At 35.8% G+C, this 18,693-nt stretch overlaps 2 protein-coding genes across 4 annotated transcripts; one reads left to right on the forward strand and one right to left on the reverse strand.

The window, feature by feature from the left end:
- Positions 1-495: 495 nt before the first annotated feature.
- CPL4 (C-terminal domain phosphatase-like 4) lies at positions 496-13,057 on the forward strand. Of its 3 annotated transcripts, none has more exons than XM_088208916.1 (9): positions 496-1,070; positions 3,835-3,977; positions 6,467-6,552; positions 7,190-7,305; positions 7,633-7,813; positions 10,662-10,951; positions 11,560-11,745; positions 11,843-11,915; positions 12,334-12,548. In XM_088208916.1, the coding sequence occupies exons 2-8, from the start codon at positions 3,835-3,837 to the stop codon at positions 11,885-11,887; spliced, it is 1,047 nt and encodes a 348-aa protein (XP_088065042.1). In that variant the 5' UTR covers positions 496-1,070; the 3' UTR covers positions 11,888-11,915; positions 12,334-12,548. The 3 variants fall into 3 exon arrangements, with proteins under 3 accessions (XP_088065042.1, XP_088065027.1, XP_088065033.1); XM_088208901.1 differs by having other exon boundaries at positions 498-1,070; positions 11,843-11,881; positions 12,334-13,057; XM_088208907.1 differs by lacking the exon at positions 496-1,070 and having other exon boundaries at positions 3,839-3,977; positions 6,447-6,552; positions 11,843-11,881; positions 12,334-13,057.
- Positions 13,058-15,036: 1,979 nt separating this feature from the next.
- SMT3 (sterol methyltransferase 3) lies at positions 15,037-16,420 on the reverse strand. The gene has a single exon (XM_022047044.2). It carries the CDS (start codon positions 16,319-16,321, stop codon positions 15,230-15,232), a length of 1,092 nt encoding a protein of 363 aa, XP_021902736.1. The 5' UTR covers positions 16,322-16,420; the 3' UTR covers positions 15,037-15,229.
- Between the last annotated feature and the right edge of the window lie 2,273 nt (positions 16,421-18,693).

Genomic DNA, 18,693 nt, shown 5'->3' on the forward strand with positions numbered 1-18,693 from the left:
CTTGGGTTAAGATTTTTTTCCCCATGTTTGAATCTAATTGTTTCATTACAAGATTAGAGGAAGCTTTCAGAGCCCACATTTCAGCCCAGTAAGAGTCACACCATGAAGGTCGAGACAAGGAAGCCCAGAACCAGAGCTTCCATGCCCAACAACCCACCTCGACGGGAGTATATATATATATATATATATATTTTTTTTAAAAAAAAAACTCCTTGCAATTAATCAGTTAATATTATTAGAAATAATAAAAATTCAATTCAACAGTAAATTCTTAATTTTATTTAAAATTTGAAATAGATTTTCATATGAAAATTTTATATTTTAAGATATAAATTAAATGTAAATTAATATTTTATTTTCAAGTTTTATTTAATTATAAATTAGGAATAAATATTAGAATTTTACAATATAAGTTGAAGGGGAACAGATTGGTTCGAGGCGCCTGAACGGAAAATATAATATATATATATATATATACACACACACACACGCACGAGACACCGAGGGTGAGGCAAACGTTTCAATTCCCTGGAGCAAGAGTGGGGAAGAGAGAGAAGCCGCTGAGGAAGAAGACAACCGCCCGAGAGTGAGGAAGAGACTGAGAGAGAGAGAGAGAGAGAGAGAGAGAGAGAGCTGCAGCTTCGTGTAAAAAGAACACGAACACAGACAAAGAACTGCTGTTGCACCAACAGTCGTTGCAGGAAAGGAGGATCGGATGCGCATGTAAGAATGGGCCTCGGTTGCAGCTTCAGGGAGGGAATGTCTTGAGGAACTTTCTGTAGATTTCGGAGAGATTTTGGGGAGACTGGGGACTTGGGGAACTTTGGAGGAGGAAAAATCAGGAGGAGAGAGCGCTTTGGGAGCTTTTCTGGAGGAAAAGGGGAAGCTTTTCTGGGAAAATCAGAGAAAAAGCCGAGGCCAAGAAGAGAGAAAGACGCGAGCTTTGGAACCATGGAGAGGAATCAATGATTAGGAGTTAGACTAAGAGGTTGCAAGAAAGACTTATCTGCAAGCGCCACAATCTTTGGTTTTCTTTCGGCAAGCAGCATCGAGAATCAAGGCTTATAGTTGTAAGATCCCTTTGTTATAGTCTTTTGATATGTAGTCCTTTCTTGAGATTATTGAAGATGACAACCGAATTGCTTCCTTTTGGGCACTGTTTAGTTCTTTTTCTTTTGAAGTTTTATCTGATTAATGGCCTTGCATGTTTTTGTTTTGGGAGTGATTATCTGGTATTCTGTAGGTTCTATATATTTTTTTATATTTCTCATTCCTCAATGGCTTTGAGTAGTTCTACGCTAACTAGTTGAGCTGTACCTAATGTGTGAAAATCCGTATTTCAAGATTTTTATGCCCTCTAGTTGTTTGATAAATTTTTTTGAAGAAGTTTGGCTTCCTCTACCTAGATGTCCTGTTTTAATTAAGTTTCTTAGGGGTCAAACATATAGGTAGTAAACATGATTGATTGGTGTAACTGATGTTTTACGGTAGAATAACCCCGTACTTGGAAACTGTTTGGTGGAATGCATGAAGGATAAACATGAAGTTGGTTAAACAGTCATGTGGCTTTTAGGTCCGAATTGCTTGGTTGCCTATGATGTAAGGGCCTTTTTATGGTGCTGCAAATTCCCTTTTTCAATCATGCGCATATTTTGGTTTTATGCGAGCTTTTGTCTGAGATTTATTTCTATTTGATTTTGCATCATACAGGTTAACATGAACATTTTAAACATGTTTATTGGTGTGAATGATGCTTTACCTTAAGAGTGATCCCTTTCTTAAAATTGTTGGGTGGAGTGCTTGAACAAAACAGTATCGGAGAGAAAATTTGTAAGCATGAAAGATGAAATTGATTAAATAGTCCTCTGGATTTTGGGTGGGTGTTGCTTGATTGCCTATGATGTAACAGTCGTTTAATGGCAACATGAAGTTCCATTTTCTTCACCATGCACGGATTTTGTCGTATTTGAATTTTTGTCGTATATACATTTAATTCTCTTTTGTTTCACATCCTACAGGTTACCATGGATATTTTAACATGATTGATTGGTGTGACCGATGTTTTATGGTTGAATGATTCTGTACATGAAATTGTTTGGTAGAATGCTTGAATAGAAAAATATTAGGTAGAAAAATGTCAGGAATCTTTGACTGTGTACCCTAGTGACCGTATATGTTATCAGAAAGGGAGAGAATAGATGAGAAAAATAGGATGGAGGAGGAGAAGAGGGAATACTTGCTTGAATTTTGAAGATAGATAGGTTATTTTATTAGTAATCATCATAACTGACAAAATCAGGTCAAAGACTTATATATACCCCTTTTACCAAAAATTTGGTTGGAATCCAACAAAAGTTTGGTAAAATATAAACAAAATGGAGAGAAAAAAGAAACCCCAGCCAGCTGCGGTGTAAAGAAACCTTAGTTGAGTGTGGGTTGAGACTTCTTATTATATCCTCTTAATCCTTAATCTTGCCACGTCAGGTTAGTTGAGTGTGGGTCAAGATGCAAATGGAGAATGACTTGTGTGGATTATTGAAGCATCTAGCATTTTCTTTACTTGCTGTTCAGTCTGCTTTTTCTGAAAGTGTTGGTACCTTCGTAAGAGCTTTTGAAGGGTAAGAAGATGATAATGGATTCGATTTAATTAATAATCGATGGTTTCAGGCTTTGGGATTTTTGTTATTGGGTCATGCTTTGTACTCTATGGAGGATTTAAGGAATCTTATTGACTTATTAATAGATATGTAAATATTTTGTATATGGATCTGCACTCCCTTGATGTCATTGTTAATAGTATTTTTGATCTGTTTATTTAAAAATTATCTTTTTTGTCTTTTCCCATAATAATATTTACTTTTCATCCCAAATGATCCCTTTGCCAATGGATCCTTTCTGAGGTATGTTATGCCCTTTATAGGGAGATTTGAATTACAGGCATGTTACATGTGTCAATTCTTTAGTAAGTAGACTTTTATTTTTAAGCATCATCTAGGCACTGAGAAAGAGGTTATTACACTTAGCAGGACAGTTAGTTGTAGTTTGAGGCATTTGCTTGGTTGCATTTCAGGTCAAAACAAGTTACTTTGGCTTTAGTTTTCTCCATATCCAAGTTTGATTATAAAATTTTGGTAGTGAGTCCTCTCAGAAAGGCTCTTTCACCTTTCTACATGGATATTCAACACTTGTACTTTGTGATTCAATACTTCTTTCTCATGACACTTTGTCTTTCTGAACTAACTAAATCTGTTGCCCTATGTATTCAACCTTCAGTTTGAGACGCACCTCCAGAAAAGCTTCCACATATTGTCTTAATGGGCTTACTACTATTTTATTACAATAAGGTCACATAAAAAATTTTCTCAGTTCTTTTGGTAAAAGAGGAAATTTCATTAGAAGCAAGGAGAAAATACACAAACCAAAGGAGCATAAGCTATCCTCAAAAGAAAAAAAGAAACAACTAATAAAATAAACAGAGAAAATGCACCAGTGCTACCAAATAGCAACCCAATCGCTTCGTTAGTTGGATAAAGAAATTATCCTAAAGAAACCATGGGCTTTAGGTGAAGAGAAGCCAAAACACCAAATGTCATAAAATGAATGAGAGCATGCTCAGAATGTTCTCGTGGTTCTCTCCAACCAAAGGACCTGTAACCTTACAAAATTAGCCCCTCTCTAAGAGGATCTTTTGATCCTTACTCCACTGTAAACCACATAAAGAGATGAAGATTAGGGAGTGCTCAATGAACCTCATAAAGAAGATGACATTTTCTTATTTTTCTGTTCCTTTTCAACATTTAAATTGACATTTTTGCATTATTCGGATAATTTCAGATGAGTCTTTTGACGGATTCTCCAGTACATTCATCTAGTAGCGACGACTTTGCTGCATTTCTTGATGCAGAGCTGGAAGCTGATTCTCTTGAATCATCTCCAAATGATGAAGTTGAGGATGAAGCTGGCAACGAAAGGGAGAGGTAAGTTTTGTATAACTTTTTAATATTCTCTTGTAGTGTCCAAGATGGCAACTATGGGTGTTCCTGAAATAAGTAACTTAATCTTGGTTTTATGGAATAAAAATTGCACGTGAACATTTTCTTGGATAGAAAAGGAGTTAAAACTCTTCTTTCTTAGAAGAACCGTACAGCTTTATTGCTTCTTATAATTAGGTTGTAATTATATATGGATTTTTTTTCCGTTGGCTCTTTATGTTGAAGATCTCTCATTTAAAGAAAACTGAGGTGTTAAGGTTATGATTTGGGTAGGTAGAGTAGGTTACAATAATGATAGCTCGGATAAGTACCTGATATATTGTTTACAAAGGTAGTGGGATGTATAAAAAGATAACTATTACCTTTGAGCTAAAATAGTTAAAATATTAAGATAATTAGTATAGTAATCTCAAGATATATCAAAGAATATGTAAAGACATTTGTACTTGCTAATTATAAAAATTAGTATATCATATGTTCATAATTATTGATTCAATGATGAATAAAATAAAAAGAAGCATTGTGATAGTCAATAACATGAAACAAAAGACTGAAGAGGGGCTCACAGATAGCAAGCAGAAAATAAGCAAACGGCAAAGAGTGTGCTTAACTCTTTTGCTGTCTTTGGTTAGCTTTATATGTATTTTATTTTTGAAGTTCATATTCTTTTGTTATTTAAGTAAATAGGCTAATTAAGGAAGTCTAAATCATGATGGATAAGATTTTAGCCTAAGATCATGGTGGTAAGATTTTAGCCTTAAGTTATGGTGATCTTATTCTAGGGTTCAGGAAGAAGTTAACACATTGTTTCCTATTTATTTGTATTCAAATTTCAGCAACGGGAGGAGAAGAATTTCTCTAGAAAATATCTCTAACAAGCCCCAAACCCTAGTTTAACATATCTCATCCCGTGAGTAGATCCGAATTTTGGAACTATATCATCCATGATCACTGTAGTGCGAGGGGTTGATGGCAGTTGGCGTGGTTGGTCAGAGCCAGATGGGTCGAGTTGGTTGGCAGGGTTGAAAGTGGTTAGTGAGGAACGACACAGCTAGACCCAACCATTGTTAGTGATGATTGATGTCAACTGCTGAGGTCAAGTATTAGAGGGAATGTCAACAGTTAGTAAGGTCCATGGTGGCTGATTGGGGGTCAATTGCAGTTGGCTGTGACGGACAGGAGTCAATGACAGTAAATGTTCACTGATGACAGCAGAGGTGGTTGATGTTAATTTAATGACAATTACATTTCTGAATACTTTTAGGTTCTAACAGAACTATTTATGCTAGCAAATTTAGCTTATAGAGGAAAATACTATGTAGTTGAAATAATGCATACTGGTACTAGCCTATACACATGAATTATTTAGGACTCGTTGCCCACATTACCCTATTATGTTGACATATCCCTCAAATTCTAGTTGGATATATTGATTCCAACTTGAGTTGGGAAACTAAGTGTTTAAAACGACTAATATCATGAGTCTTGGTAGAAATGTGAAGCATCTAACTTAACAAGGATATAGAGACCAAGTTGAGCATACTTTGAGCAATATGATGATGGACGAAGGCAATTAATTTCGATATATTTAGTACGATCATAAAAGATATCATTGTGGGCAATCTGAACAACAATTTTTCTTTTCATGGTTTTTCTTTTCTTTTTATAGGTATTTCCTTTTTAACATTGGTCACAATTTTTTTTTTCTGCAGCAGTAAGGAATAGGTAATAAGTATAAAATTGGTCATTTTTTGCAGGAATGAAAGCTTGACTTTGAAAGTCTTCTTAGCATGTGATAATAAGTTTGGTGCATGTGATATAATGCTCCAGCTCAAGAGGAAGTGTTACATTATAGTATATTTTTCTTGTTATGTGATAACTATATATTAAGAATAGTTGATTGTGTATTTCGTCAAATATCATAACCTTATATATATAAGTTTTCTAAAATAGAAAAGGAAATAGACAATAAGTTACATAAGGTGTATTTTATTCTTATATTTTTTAACCTAATTTACATAAAATACACTCTTTTGAACACTCCCTCATGTTAAAGAATAAATCTTGTCTATTCTCAACTTGCCAATAATAGTCTAAAATGTTAGACTGTTCAAGCTTTTAGTCAACACATCTGCTAGTTATGAATTGATAGACATGACATATTAGGCTACTATAAAGTTTCTCTTTAATAAAGTGTCCATCGACTTTAATTCTGTCATGTCATACCAGATTGTATGCAATGTTTATGACTGACTTATTATAACAGTATAGGTGCATAGAGTTTTTCCACTTGATTTTTATATCTTATAAGTTTCTTTTGTCCATAGTAGTTCACATAACCTTGGGTCACTATTTGAAATTCTAATTCTGCACTTGATTTAGCAGCTACATTTTGCTTCTTACTCCTCCAGATAATTAGGTTACTCATAAGGAAAATACGGTAACCTATAGTAGATCTTTTATTTACCTTGCAGGATAAAAAGAATGAAGGTTGAAAAATTGGAAAAAATAGAGGATTCCCAGGGGTCAACCTTGCATGCAACACCAGACAATATCACAGGTATAGTTCTTTGATGCTAGTCCAGCAGCTTGTTGAAGCTTACTCTGTTTCTCCTCCTTGAACTGATGGAGCATTCTTTTCTAATGGTAAAATACTCAAGTTTTGGAGTTGGTAGGAAAAAATGGAAAAGAAAGAGGAATTGATTTCACATGCTTAATGTTTGTTTTTTCCGGAAATAAAAATGTGCTTAATGTTTGTTACTGCATGTTTGTGCATTTGCATGCATGTTCATGTCTGCTGCTTGCATTTTGTTCATTCTACGCGTGAGATATCTTCAGCCCATGAGCTTATATATAGATTAGGTAAAAACACATGAATGATAATTGTCTTTAGATATTTCTCTCAGAAAGAACACCTACCAGCTTGTGTAATTTTTATGTTGAAGTGTTTCTTCTGTGCGGCATAGACGTGTATATTTCTGTGTGTAACCTGTATTTTCTTAATTCTATGAAAGATGTTTTTCTTGTCCTATTCTCCTAAAAATATTTCTGAATATGCAAGAACTACTTCTATTGAAAACAAAATGGAACTCAAGTGCAAAGGTGATATCTGCATTAACTGTCCTTAAGTGTAGTATGTGTCTACATCAACTGTCACTCGTTGTACTTTGTTGACTAAGGGAGATTATCATGTGCAGAAGCATCCATAGAGAAGCCTACGTGTACTCATCCGGGCTCCTTCGGGAATATGTGCATCTGTTGTGGGCAAAGGTTGGAGGAGGAATCTGGTGTAACATTTGGGTACATACATAAGGTACTTACTCTTAAGTTGTCAGAAATTTTTGTATTCTGAATTTTAATTATTTTAGTCCTGAATTCTGAAGCACACTGGTTTGAGTAACTAAGATAGTTGTTGACATAGTAGTAATTCCTGATCGAAGATGAGTTGTAGTTAGGAATCAAGAGCATCCATTTTCTGTCACACTTTGACCCAATCCGATGGACTAAGATTGGGTATTGGCCATTTTGATCCTTTATTACCTTTGCAAAAATTCCTCTAAAAGTGTATGATTATTTATGCTGCTTGTACTTTATCAAATTTTACAACTGATAAGGACCAAATAACAACCATATTTTCCAGGGATTGAGGCTTGGAAATGATGAAATTGTTCGATTGCGGAACACTGACATGAAGTACTTATTGCGTCATAAAAAGCTCTATTTGGTTCTTGATTTAGACCATACATTACTTAATTCAACTACACTTTTACAAATGACAGCAGAGGAGGAATATTTAAAGAGCCAAACAGATTCTCTGCAAGGTACTGTTCTACTAAATTTTTTATGTGGTCCTGTTTTCAGTGCCTATTTTGTAAGTTCTGACACTTTTTTTCCTGTCTTTTCATATTCTAGGGATTTCTCTCACTACTATGCAGTCAATTAGCTGTATTATATTTGGTTAAATAGCAATCTTAGATTTTTTATTTTTAACTAGTGGCTTCATGAAATATTTGCATGATCTTGTATGTGTTTGATTTTGCCGAAAGTACATGACTGCTCTACTCCATATTTTTCGAATTTTAGGCCATAGTTTAATTATGCTTATATGTTCTTCCATATAAGAATTTGAAATAAAATCTTAATATCACATCTAAGGTTGTTTAGATAATACGCTAAAAGGACTCTTAACTCTCACATTGAATGAATGTTTAATTGCATCACACAATCATAAAGATCAAGAAAAATTCTCAAGAGCCTGCTCTTTAATAGCTGGACTTTGTCTCAGTAAAATGTTGTAAATTTATTTATACTGCTCCTTGAGTAACCTCTCGCAAGTAAGATTAGACTAACAATATATTAGGAAATACTGATGCGAAGAAGTTCATGTCATGATTGTCAGGAATGCAATATCAAGTTAGTTGGATTAGGAACAAATAAGGGAAGTTTGTTAATTAGGGTTTTGAGTTGTTAGTTAGGGTAGAATCTTCTTTTTTTTTCCCTGCAGTTCCATGTATTAGCACGACAGTGTACGACCTGGCAAATTTGTTATGCATGGCCTAGCACCTGTACTGTCCAGCTAGTGCCACTCATTGTATAGTCCTGTACCTTGTACCGGATTCCTAATGAAAAATCTAAAATTATTAGTCCTTCTCTACTTGTCTCTACTTCCTCCTTACAACCTCTTCTCTCTATTCCCTTTCTCACCTATCTTCTTCGCTTCCTCACTTGTCATTTCTCTCGGCAACCGTCACAAGGTCAGGACTAGGCAACACATGAGACAGAACTCTGACAACTTGGTACGGAGCCAGGTTGAACTTGGTGAAGTCATGTTATCTGTATCCAAGGTAGCGAAGAACAAAGGAAAGGCTCCAATGAGAGATAATTAAAGATTGACAAATGGAAAAATCTATGAGAGGATTAGAGCAAAGGATTCAAGACTTATGACTGAGGTTTACAGCACAATAGACATCTAACTGGCTGAAAACACCCTTTAACTGCAAAGCCTACTGGTCAAGACCATGCCGTTCTATGAGCAGACACCAGACCCCTTCAGCTCAAACCTTCTAGGGTGCAAGCCCAAGAACGTTCCTAACAACATAAAGGGCTATTACCAACTTCAAAGGGCAAAGAAGCCAGGAGTTCTAACCACCAATCACCTGACCATAAAACATTCCTAGAGTGGATATCCTAGTCTTTGAAGGAAGCATGGCTCAGGCGCTGCAATAAGTATTTCCAGCTGTATGGGGTGCCCGACGACCAAAAGGGTGGAGCTTGCTTCCTTGGTACTGGGGGACAAGTCCTATAGATGGTTCCAAGGATGGCAGTCACAACGTGGGAAACACTTGGAATGGGCAGTTTTTGAAGAGGAAATTTGCAGTAGGTTCGGAGACACCATGGTGGCTGATACCATGGAAGCGTTCAAGAAGCTTAGGCAGGGAGATTCACTAGCAGACTTCTTTCTACATTCTCCTTACAGTTCTCTTCCCTCAGATTCCCTTTCTCACACACCTTCTCTTTCTCACCCCTCATTCCTCTTGGCAACTGTCACAAGGGCAGTACCAGGCAACACATGAGCCAGAACCCTGACAGTTCATAAAGTAAATCCCAAGTAATAAAATTCCTAAATAAAATAAAACCCTAATAATTTCTTAAGTGCTAATCTTAGTCATACTACTACTACTCATACATAGTTGCAGTACAATTTTTTATTTATTTAGAAATTCAGTTCATATCCATCCTCCAGCAAGATAAATATATATACATATACATATACATATATATAAATATGTGCTGCAAAAGGGAGGCTGAAACATACAATCATCTTTTGCTTTTCTGTCATGCTGCCCTGGAAATCTGGGCTATGATTTTCAGCCTCTTGGGGGTAAATTGGGTTATGGCTGGGTCTATTAAGGAGGAGTTGTGGGCCTGGGAGGGGTTAAGAAAAAAAAAAAGTTACTAGTTTAATTCCTGTCTGGTGGATTATTTGGAAGGAAAGAAATAAGAGGGATTTTGAGGGGTTGAAAGTGACATCACAAAGATTAGAGATAGATGGTTCCATTTGTTTGGATTTTTATTATGCGAACATTGACTTGTATAGGGTGGATGATTTTGGGTATATAATTGACTGCTTGCAAATTTCTTGGGGGATATCTATTATGCTATGGTGATATCTTGCAGTTCCTAATCTATACCACAGATAAATAAAAAAATTTCCCTTGGCCCTCTTCACATAGAAGATTCTTTTTCAGTGGTTAGCTGGAGTTTACCATTTACAGTTTTAGTCGGCTTTGTTACTGTTAGCAGCCATATCCTCTAAGATAGTGTTAACACAAGAGCAAGATGTCTTCAATTGTTGATGGACAAATGTAAAATTATGCAGCTTGCTGAATTTTATGTTGTATTTATCATGTTGAATTTTGTAAAAGTTGTGTTCTATTCTATTGTTTTTGGCCACAATGATTAATGGGAAAGCCCAAAACTGTATTCAATTTGTTTTGACGTCAACCATTAGATGAAATATGTTATGAAGTTTACTTGCATGCATACTTTGTGGTTTTTGACTGCCATCATGATATCATTTTCTTTTAGTATCTTATTGCGCTCTATAATCATTGCATTTATACCGAATTCCTGTAACATTGTGGGATAAAATTGGCATGAAATGGACAGATGTTTCAAAAGGAAGCCTCTTCATGTTGGAATTCATGCATATGATGACCAAATTAAGGCCGTTTGTTCATGTATTTCTGAAAGAAGCAAGTGAAATGTTTGAGATGTACATATACACAATGGGAGATCGGCCTTATGCATTACAAATGGCTAAATTGCTTGACCCTAGAGGAGAATACTTTGGCGATAGAGTAATTTCTCGGGATGATGGGACTGTAAAACATCAAAAAGGTCTTGATGTGGTTCTTGGCCAAGAAAGTGCTGTTCTAATCCTTGATGATACTGAGAATGTAAGTGCTTCAGGTAGCAGCTACTTCATATTTACTAAATTAATATGATGTCTTAAGTATATTTAGAGGATCAAAATTGATGGCTATGTGTTTGTGTTTGGGAAATATCAAGCATTGTTTGGGAAATATGGCTACTTCATATTTACTAAATTTCTCTGGATTCTGCTGTCCTTGTTGAAATAAGGTATCTTTTCTGATTGTGCATGCATGTGGTGGGGGGAGGGAACCTTAATTCCATTTTATAGCTTTTGCCAAAGTTGGCAGCATTCCTCATCCTGGCCGGCTTCACATGTTGAAAATGTGAGAGAAAATTATATGCTCTTTAGTTTTGACGTTATCCCTTCGCCATTCATGTTGATTAACACAAACCTTTGATTCATTAATGTTTTTTCTCTTATCATCATATTTGCTTCATTTAATAATGTTTTCTTTATTCTTGTCAACAAATTTGCTGAGGTATTTGTTTTCATGATGATTATATTTGCTCATGAAGCATGTTTTGAAGAATTTCTGGTTATCATTTCCATACTTGAACTTTTCTTTGAGGTATCCATGAGCCTCTTCTTGTGCTTGGCTTACAAATGTTTTATCTGAATTTGTTAGTTTAGGCATGGGTGAAACATAAAGACAATTTGATACTGATGGAAAGATATCATTTCTTTGCTTCGAGTTGTCATCAATTTGGCTACAATTGTAGATCTCTTTCCGAGTTGAAGAGTGATGAGAATGAGACTGATGGAGCACTTGCATCTGTGCTAAAGGTCCTTAGGCAAATCCATAGCAAATTCTTTGATGTATGTCCCCTTTCTTTAGTCGACACTCAAGCTTGCTTTTATTTATTTTTTGTGCTAGTCTTTATTTTGTGTGGTTAATTTAGTCTACTTCTTATAGGATCTCGAAGAGGATCTTGCAAACAAAGATGTGAGGCAGGTGTAGTGCTTCTCAGAACTTCCATCCTATCAATGTGAATGTCGTAACTATATATGAAATTTAATTGCAAAATAATGTTTCATCTTCTAACAACATAAGGGAGTTCTCGACTTTAGTTGGCATGATTTCTATATGTTTCTGACTGTTGAAATTTAATGTTCTACGTACATGTGGAGAAAGCCCTCCCAGCACTGCTTTAGAACAACTTGATAAAAAGTGTTCTGAATTAAGTTTTAAATTAGTTTTGCAATTTTTTTGTTTTGATTCTGGAGGCACATTTATCTATCAGATCTCGTAAAGTTGTTTTTAGTAGAGATGCTTATCTTTTTGTTCTTCTGAATCTTTGCAATATATTTGTTACATGTTTGCTCATTATATCTAATTTTCTTTTTGACATCAACTCTTCGTTTGGTTTGGTTATTCATCACTGCTTATTCTATCCTTCTCAACAGGTGCTAAAAACAGTTAGAAAGGAAATCCTGGAAGGGTGTAAAATTGTATTCAGCCGTGTTTTCCCCACCAAATTTCAGGCTAATAATCATCATCTCTGGAAGATGGCGGAGCAGATGGGAGCCACATGTGTTACAGAAGTCGATGCATCAGTGACACACGTGATATCAACAGATGCTGGAACAGAGAAGTCGCGCTGGGCGATGAGGGAGAAAAAGTTTTTGGTGGAACCGCGGTGGATAGAAGCTGCAAACTACCTGTGGTGGAAGCAACCTGAAGAAAATTTCCTGGTTAATCAATCAAGGAACTAATGATATTTTTATGTAGTGTCAAGCGGAGGCTGCGATAGTTTGAATTACTCAGTTCTTCTCCAGCTAGTTAACTGTTTGCTCTATCACCAAATCAGCTCCAGAAAAAGTTGAGCTTTCAGCAGCATCAGAGAGTGCATGTACGCGTGTAAATCATAAATTAGAGATCAATCATTTAATTCAACATGACTGGTTTCTTGTATTGTAGAAGATGTGCGCATTCTTTGATTAACGATCTCTATGGTGCTGCAAAATAGGAATTCATGACTCATTAGTTGATTAAACAATCGCCATGGTGTTTCAAAATAGGGATGCATGACTGGTTAGTTGCAGTTGTACTATTTAGCTTGACTCATCATGTCGACAGATTTGAGATATAGTTGCTGGATCTAATAGCAGTGGAGAGCTTAATTGTTTATTTCTTGTTTTGGAAGTAGATGCTGTAAGTGAATTTTTGAATGTTCCTGTAGTTGAAGTATTTTGGAGTTTGAGGGAAGATGGAACAATGGTCACATCAAAACAGAGCCATGGCAAAACTTGTCCTGTTAAGAGACATTAGGTTGAGTTTTTGGTTATTTTTCATTATGTCAATTCTTATACGTAGTTTTCGTACGTGCAATTGAAGCAAAGTTTTGAGTTACTTAAACACAATGGGAATTCAATAGGAGTTATGGCATGCATCTATTATCTATTACAGTGCTCATATAAAATAAGTAAGTGATCATGTAAAAAGACTTGAACTTATAACTAAAGAAAACACCCACAAACTTAAAAGGTAAATTGGATCGGACAAAGGACCCATTAAGGAGAGATATACATATATATATACACACACACACACAGAGTGAATGTCATGGTAAGAATAATTTAAAAAAGAAATTAAATATTTATTCTTTAAAAGACAAAACTTCAATAAAGAAGGAGACGGAGCAATCAGAACATTAAATGGATGAATGCTTTATTCTTTTTCATGTTTCATGACTTCATAAATTACCACTAACACCATTCTCCTGAATTAAGACCTGCTCTCTCTCATCTTCTTACTTATATAGCCTCCTGGATGTCAGATTGTCTACAGCATCATAAATTAATAATGTGCGGATGGAAAGCAGAAAGACTTCCATTTACTACGCCACTCTTCCTACTTCCTATAATAGAGAAAACAGGACCCCACCACCTTAAGTTGATGAAAGACATCCTGCTCATGTGAACTGAAAAATCTTTCACTTTCATAACATTAATGGTGAGTCCCCACTATTTAACTATTAATTCGTAACATAGAATTTCGACTAGGACCAGAAAATTGATTCAATATATAGATATAGTGAACTCCTATTAAGTTCTCCAACTTCAGTTTTACTTTAGAATTTCATCTTCTACTTGAAATGTAAATTCCACAAATTTACTGCAGATATAACCCATGGGAATGGCTATTTGGAAGTTCTGGAAACATGCAAAATTACTAGGAGACAACCAAAGGGCAAGGAAGGAGTGAAGACTATTATACTGCATACCCATTAGTCTTTTCCGGAAAAGAGAGGATAAATTGAGAGTATCCAATTAAGATATGTAATTTTTTAGCACCCACCACTTATTTTCTCTTTCTCTAATAAGCCCAAAATTCACTCCCAAAACATAAATGGCGGAGACGAAATTAACAAGCTTATCAAATATACTTATGTGCAAAGGATCCAATCAAATATTGTGTGTTTGGCTGACAATCAAGATCCCAAAATGGGGCAGCAGCAATGTGCATAATCATGCATTAGCCTAAAATATTAAAATGTGTGTGTGTGTGTGTGTGTATATATATGTATAAAGTTTGGGGTTGAAACTAGATGCTCTGGTTTACGTATAATGCCACCACGATAAAGCCAAAAATCGTCCTAACATGGGTTTCCCATTTCAGATATTTAATAACAAAAACACGTGCAGCCTGTGACACAAATGTCCCTCGCACACAATACAGGCTGTTCCTCCAGGCAAAACTCACAAACCCTAACTTCTTAATCAACAATGGTAATTAGTGATTTAAAGAAAGAGAAAGAACAAGAGGTATCCATTAATTACAGTTGATGGGTTAATTAATAAAATGAGTAAGAGGTGGAAGAGAGGAGAGATAAATAAAGGTGGGGATGGCCCATGTGTTCTACGATTTGCACGACTAGAAAAGTTCAAAAAATAAAATAAAAATGACAAAAGCTGAGACCATGTGTCAGACCTACGCTTATAAACAAAAACCGTGGCCGGTGGTTTTTACTTTTCAACCCATCAGATCTACGCCGTTCAAACTCTTTTTTACTGATTTACTTCACGATGAAAAGATTTGAGAAAGAGAGAAGCAGATCAAAATTTTCATTCCATCAATTACCACATCAAGTTTTTGAGTTTCATCCATCCACCAACGAGAATTAAATATAAAATTAAACTCAAAAAAGGATACAAAAACCCATAATTAATGACCAAAGAAATAAAAACCCTAAAAGAAGAAGAAAAAATTGAAATTAAAATTGAAATTGAAAATAGGTGAAACTGGAGAGAAAAGTTCGAAGTAGAAAAACACAAAGGGGAAGGAAGTAGAAGTGAGGAACTAAGTAGAGTGCGGTGGTGGTGGTACCTCAGGCTTCCTGCACAGAATCATGTGCATAGGACTGAAAATACCCGTGTCACCTCCTCTGGTCAAATAATCTGCCGTCTTGAAAAGCATCTCATGCACATCAACAGTTCCTTTTGGCGCTATCCCCAATGCACACAGCACCGTCACCAGAATGTGGTTTCTCCAGTATGCAATCTTCCCCATTTTCAGCCGGCTCCACCACGGATGCGCCGGCGCCTTTGCTAGATCCTTCTCCTTCACTACCTCAAACCCTACTTTCCTCGCGGTCTCCGCTATGTCCAGGTAGTTTCGCAGCCCGGGCAAGGCGTCCCCTCTTTCAATCCCCTGAATTATCTCTACATGTTCTGGGTTTTCCGCTCTGTACTTGTCTGTAGTCACCCACTCGTACGAAACATACATAGATCCAGGCTTCAAAACCCTAAAGATCTCTGCGTATACCTCTTCCAACCTCGGCGCGTGGCACGTCGCCTCGATCGAGTACGCCCCGTCGAACGTGTTGTCTGGGAAAGGCATTTCGAGAAAATTCCCACAAACCACCTCGCACAGCGAATCCAGGCCAGCTTTCTTGTTGTGGAGCCGCGCACGATTCACCTGGTACTCGTTGATTGTGATTCCCACCACTTTCGCCCGCGAGTGGGCCGCTATGGCACGCATGGGCCCTCCCACTCCACATCCTACGTCAAGAATTCGATCTCCGGGCTTGACCTCGATCAGATCGACGGCCATCTCCTCGTGGAAACGCGTTGCCTCCCGATGCGACTTGCCCGGGATGGAGGGCGAAAAGTGAAAGGACTGGCCCCAACCCCACTCATATATATCGGTAACCAAGTTGTAGAAAGTGTCAACGAAGGCGGGGACCTTCTCGGTGGTTTCAATCTCCTTCGGGCGACGAAAGAAGGACCAGTATTGCTTGTAGTTATCTCGGACTTTCTCGGCGGAGATAGAGCCGCCGGAGAGATCGACGGCGCGCTTGCCTTTTACCTCGGCCGGGCCCAGAATGCAGACGAACCAGTAGAGCCCCACGGCCAGGAGAGCCCCAGTGCAGAAGAGAGCAACAGCATCCATGGGTGAGTGTGTCTGTGAGAGAGAGAGATACAGAGAAATGGGAATATATGTAGAAGAGAGAGAGGAAACGGAGCACTGACGGCTCCGTCAATTATCCCGTTACAATAAGGAGATTAGGAGCGTCGTGTTAAGTGGTTTTAATTTGTAAGTGGCAGAAGTATGCACGCGCTAATCGCGTGATACAGGGTCTATGCACGACCACGTGGAAATAAGGAAAGAAACGTGTGGTGCTGTTGCGACTTGGAACTTTAAAATTGTTACACAATTACTGTTTTACCCTTTTAAAAACCTTGAAATTGGCCTTAACTACAAGGGTAAATTAGGACATAAATTTCACCCCCCCAACTTTTATTATTACAATATTTCCTTTATTTTTTAAATACACAAATTATTAAATATTTACTGCTAAAATACATATATTTTATTTAAACCAATTAGATTTATATAATATATATATATATAGTGAGCCTGCTGGCTTATACCTACGGTGGGAGATACCTCGCACACAATGAATGCTGCCTCTAAAACTACGAAGATCTCAGCTATGGGGGACCTGCTCCTGTTGTGTACCTAATATTTCCTCCAGTCTCCTTCACGACGTGGCAAGATGCCATTGGATCAGATCTGGTTGGCCTGTAAATTTTCACATATCTTGACTCATGGTCTGAGATTCTTTAATCTGTAGCTTTTCATACGTAATATGCAAATCATATTGTGGGCTCGTTCGCATCTGATTATGACCGGAATCCCACCCTGTACCGCCGAGATGATGAGATCCCATCCATTAAACATACTATTACCGTATTCCATATATATATTATATATATTCTAATTAATTTGCTTTAAACATGTAAGAATTGAGTAATCCATATATATATATATATATATTTGAAGATGTTTTCAATCGCATGATAATGGGCTTATATTGTTTTTTCACAAAGGAAAAAAATGGATATATATATATATATATAGATAGATATATGGGGAGGTTCTTGAAATGAAATTTTATAAGGCAGAAGCTGAGTTGTTCTTCTTTTAACAACTGGATGTTTTCCTTTTGGTCCCTTGGGGAATTGCTCTCCCCTGCATACAACAGTGGGAAATCGACAGAATAAAAGACAACAACACATGATCAAACAATAATATGCAACCAACCTACCCCTTCTCCACCCATATATAATATATATAATACACACACACACACACACATGCATACATACATACATACATACATACATACATACAATACTGTGGCTGCTGATGATGCCCATATTCTAGGCATATTTACTAATTTTCTATACTACCAAGTTGGTAATTCATCAACTTTTTTTCTCAAATGTCTCAGTTTATCATAAATTTATTACCTTTTTACTGTATAAAAATTTTAGATTCTTGCAATTTTAAGAACTTTTATAACTGGGTTATATTTAATTTATCTACTTCATAATTAAACCCTAATAAAACATTACATTACTTTTATTTGATTTCTTTTTTCTCCTTAATACATTCATCATGTTGTTGATAAGATTGCATGGGATCGATGATATCAAAGAAAACGAAAAAGTAAATGTTATTAGAAAGTATGTTTTTAAAAAGGATATTAGAACTTTAATAATTAAATTGGGTTTAACTTTTAGAATGATTAAAGTAATTAAGTAATATTAAAATCCAACGTAACTTTTAATTTATCATAATATAAATATGTATGTATGTATGTACGTACGTATATAGGGAATAGGATGGAGAAAGGGAAGATGGGGAGGGATCACGTGGAAGTTTCTTTCAGAGTGCAGCTTTCACTTTTGCCGACCAATAAAGGAGATGCTTTTTCCATCTTTGGATCTGAAAATATCTGCTGCTTTTTTAATTTCCACCTTTTCTTTTATAATTACGTAACTTTTATGTATAAATTAATACAATTAATAATGAGATTAATTTTTCATAAAAATATTTTAAAATAACAAAATTTAAGAAATTAAATTTGAAGCAAAAAAAATATTATATAATTTAATTTACTACTTTTTATGAATTTTACCAATGATGTATTAAATATTTTAAAATTATTGACAAATTTATTTTTAAATCAATGCTTATTTCAACTAAAATTTACATGTATATTAAATTTTTTTAATAATTTTACTAGACAAATAATATTTTATTAGATATTAAAATACCAACTGTAAAAATTCGGAACTTAACAAAAAAATAAAATCATAAATTAAATGCGAGAGCGAAAAACTAAAATTTAGAGTTCACATTTCTTACAGAATAATTTATAATACTCAATAGAATTACGGTAATGTCTATTATAAAATAAACAAACGAAAATCAAATAAATAAATAAGAAACAATATACTGAGCATTCTATAACG

The sequence above is a fragment of the Carica papaya genome, chromosome 1 (genome assembly GCF_054855325.1).
Source record: "Carica papaya isolate Zhongbai chromosome 1, ASM5485532v1, whole genome shotgun sequence".
Taxonomy (NCBI): domain Eukaryota; kingdom Viridiplantae; phylum Streptophyta; class Magnoliopsida; order Brassicales; family Caricaceae; genus Carica; species Carica papaya.

What these genes read in the sequence shown, in the direction of transcription:
- CPL4 (XM_088208901.1), top strand. Translation starts at nt 3,835, where the DNA reads ATGAGTCTTTTGACGGATTCTCCAGTACATTCATCTAGTAGCGACGAC. An exon ending in AACACCAGACAATATCACAG is followed by an intron (nt 6,553 to 7,189) that starts GTATAGTTCTTT and finishes TATCATGTGCAG; the next exon opens with AAGCATCCATAGAGAAGCCT. An exon ending in CATTTGGGTACATACATAAG is followed by an intron (nt 7,306 to 7,632) that starts GTACTTACTCTT and finishes CATATTTTCCAG; the next exon opens with GGATTGAGGCTTGGAAATGA.
- SMT3 (XM_022047044.2), bottom strand. Translation starts at nt 16,321, where the DNA reads ATGGATGCTGTTGCTCTCTTCTGCACTGGGGCTCTCCTGGCCGTGGGG.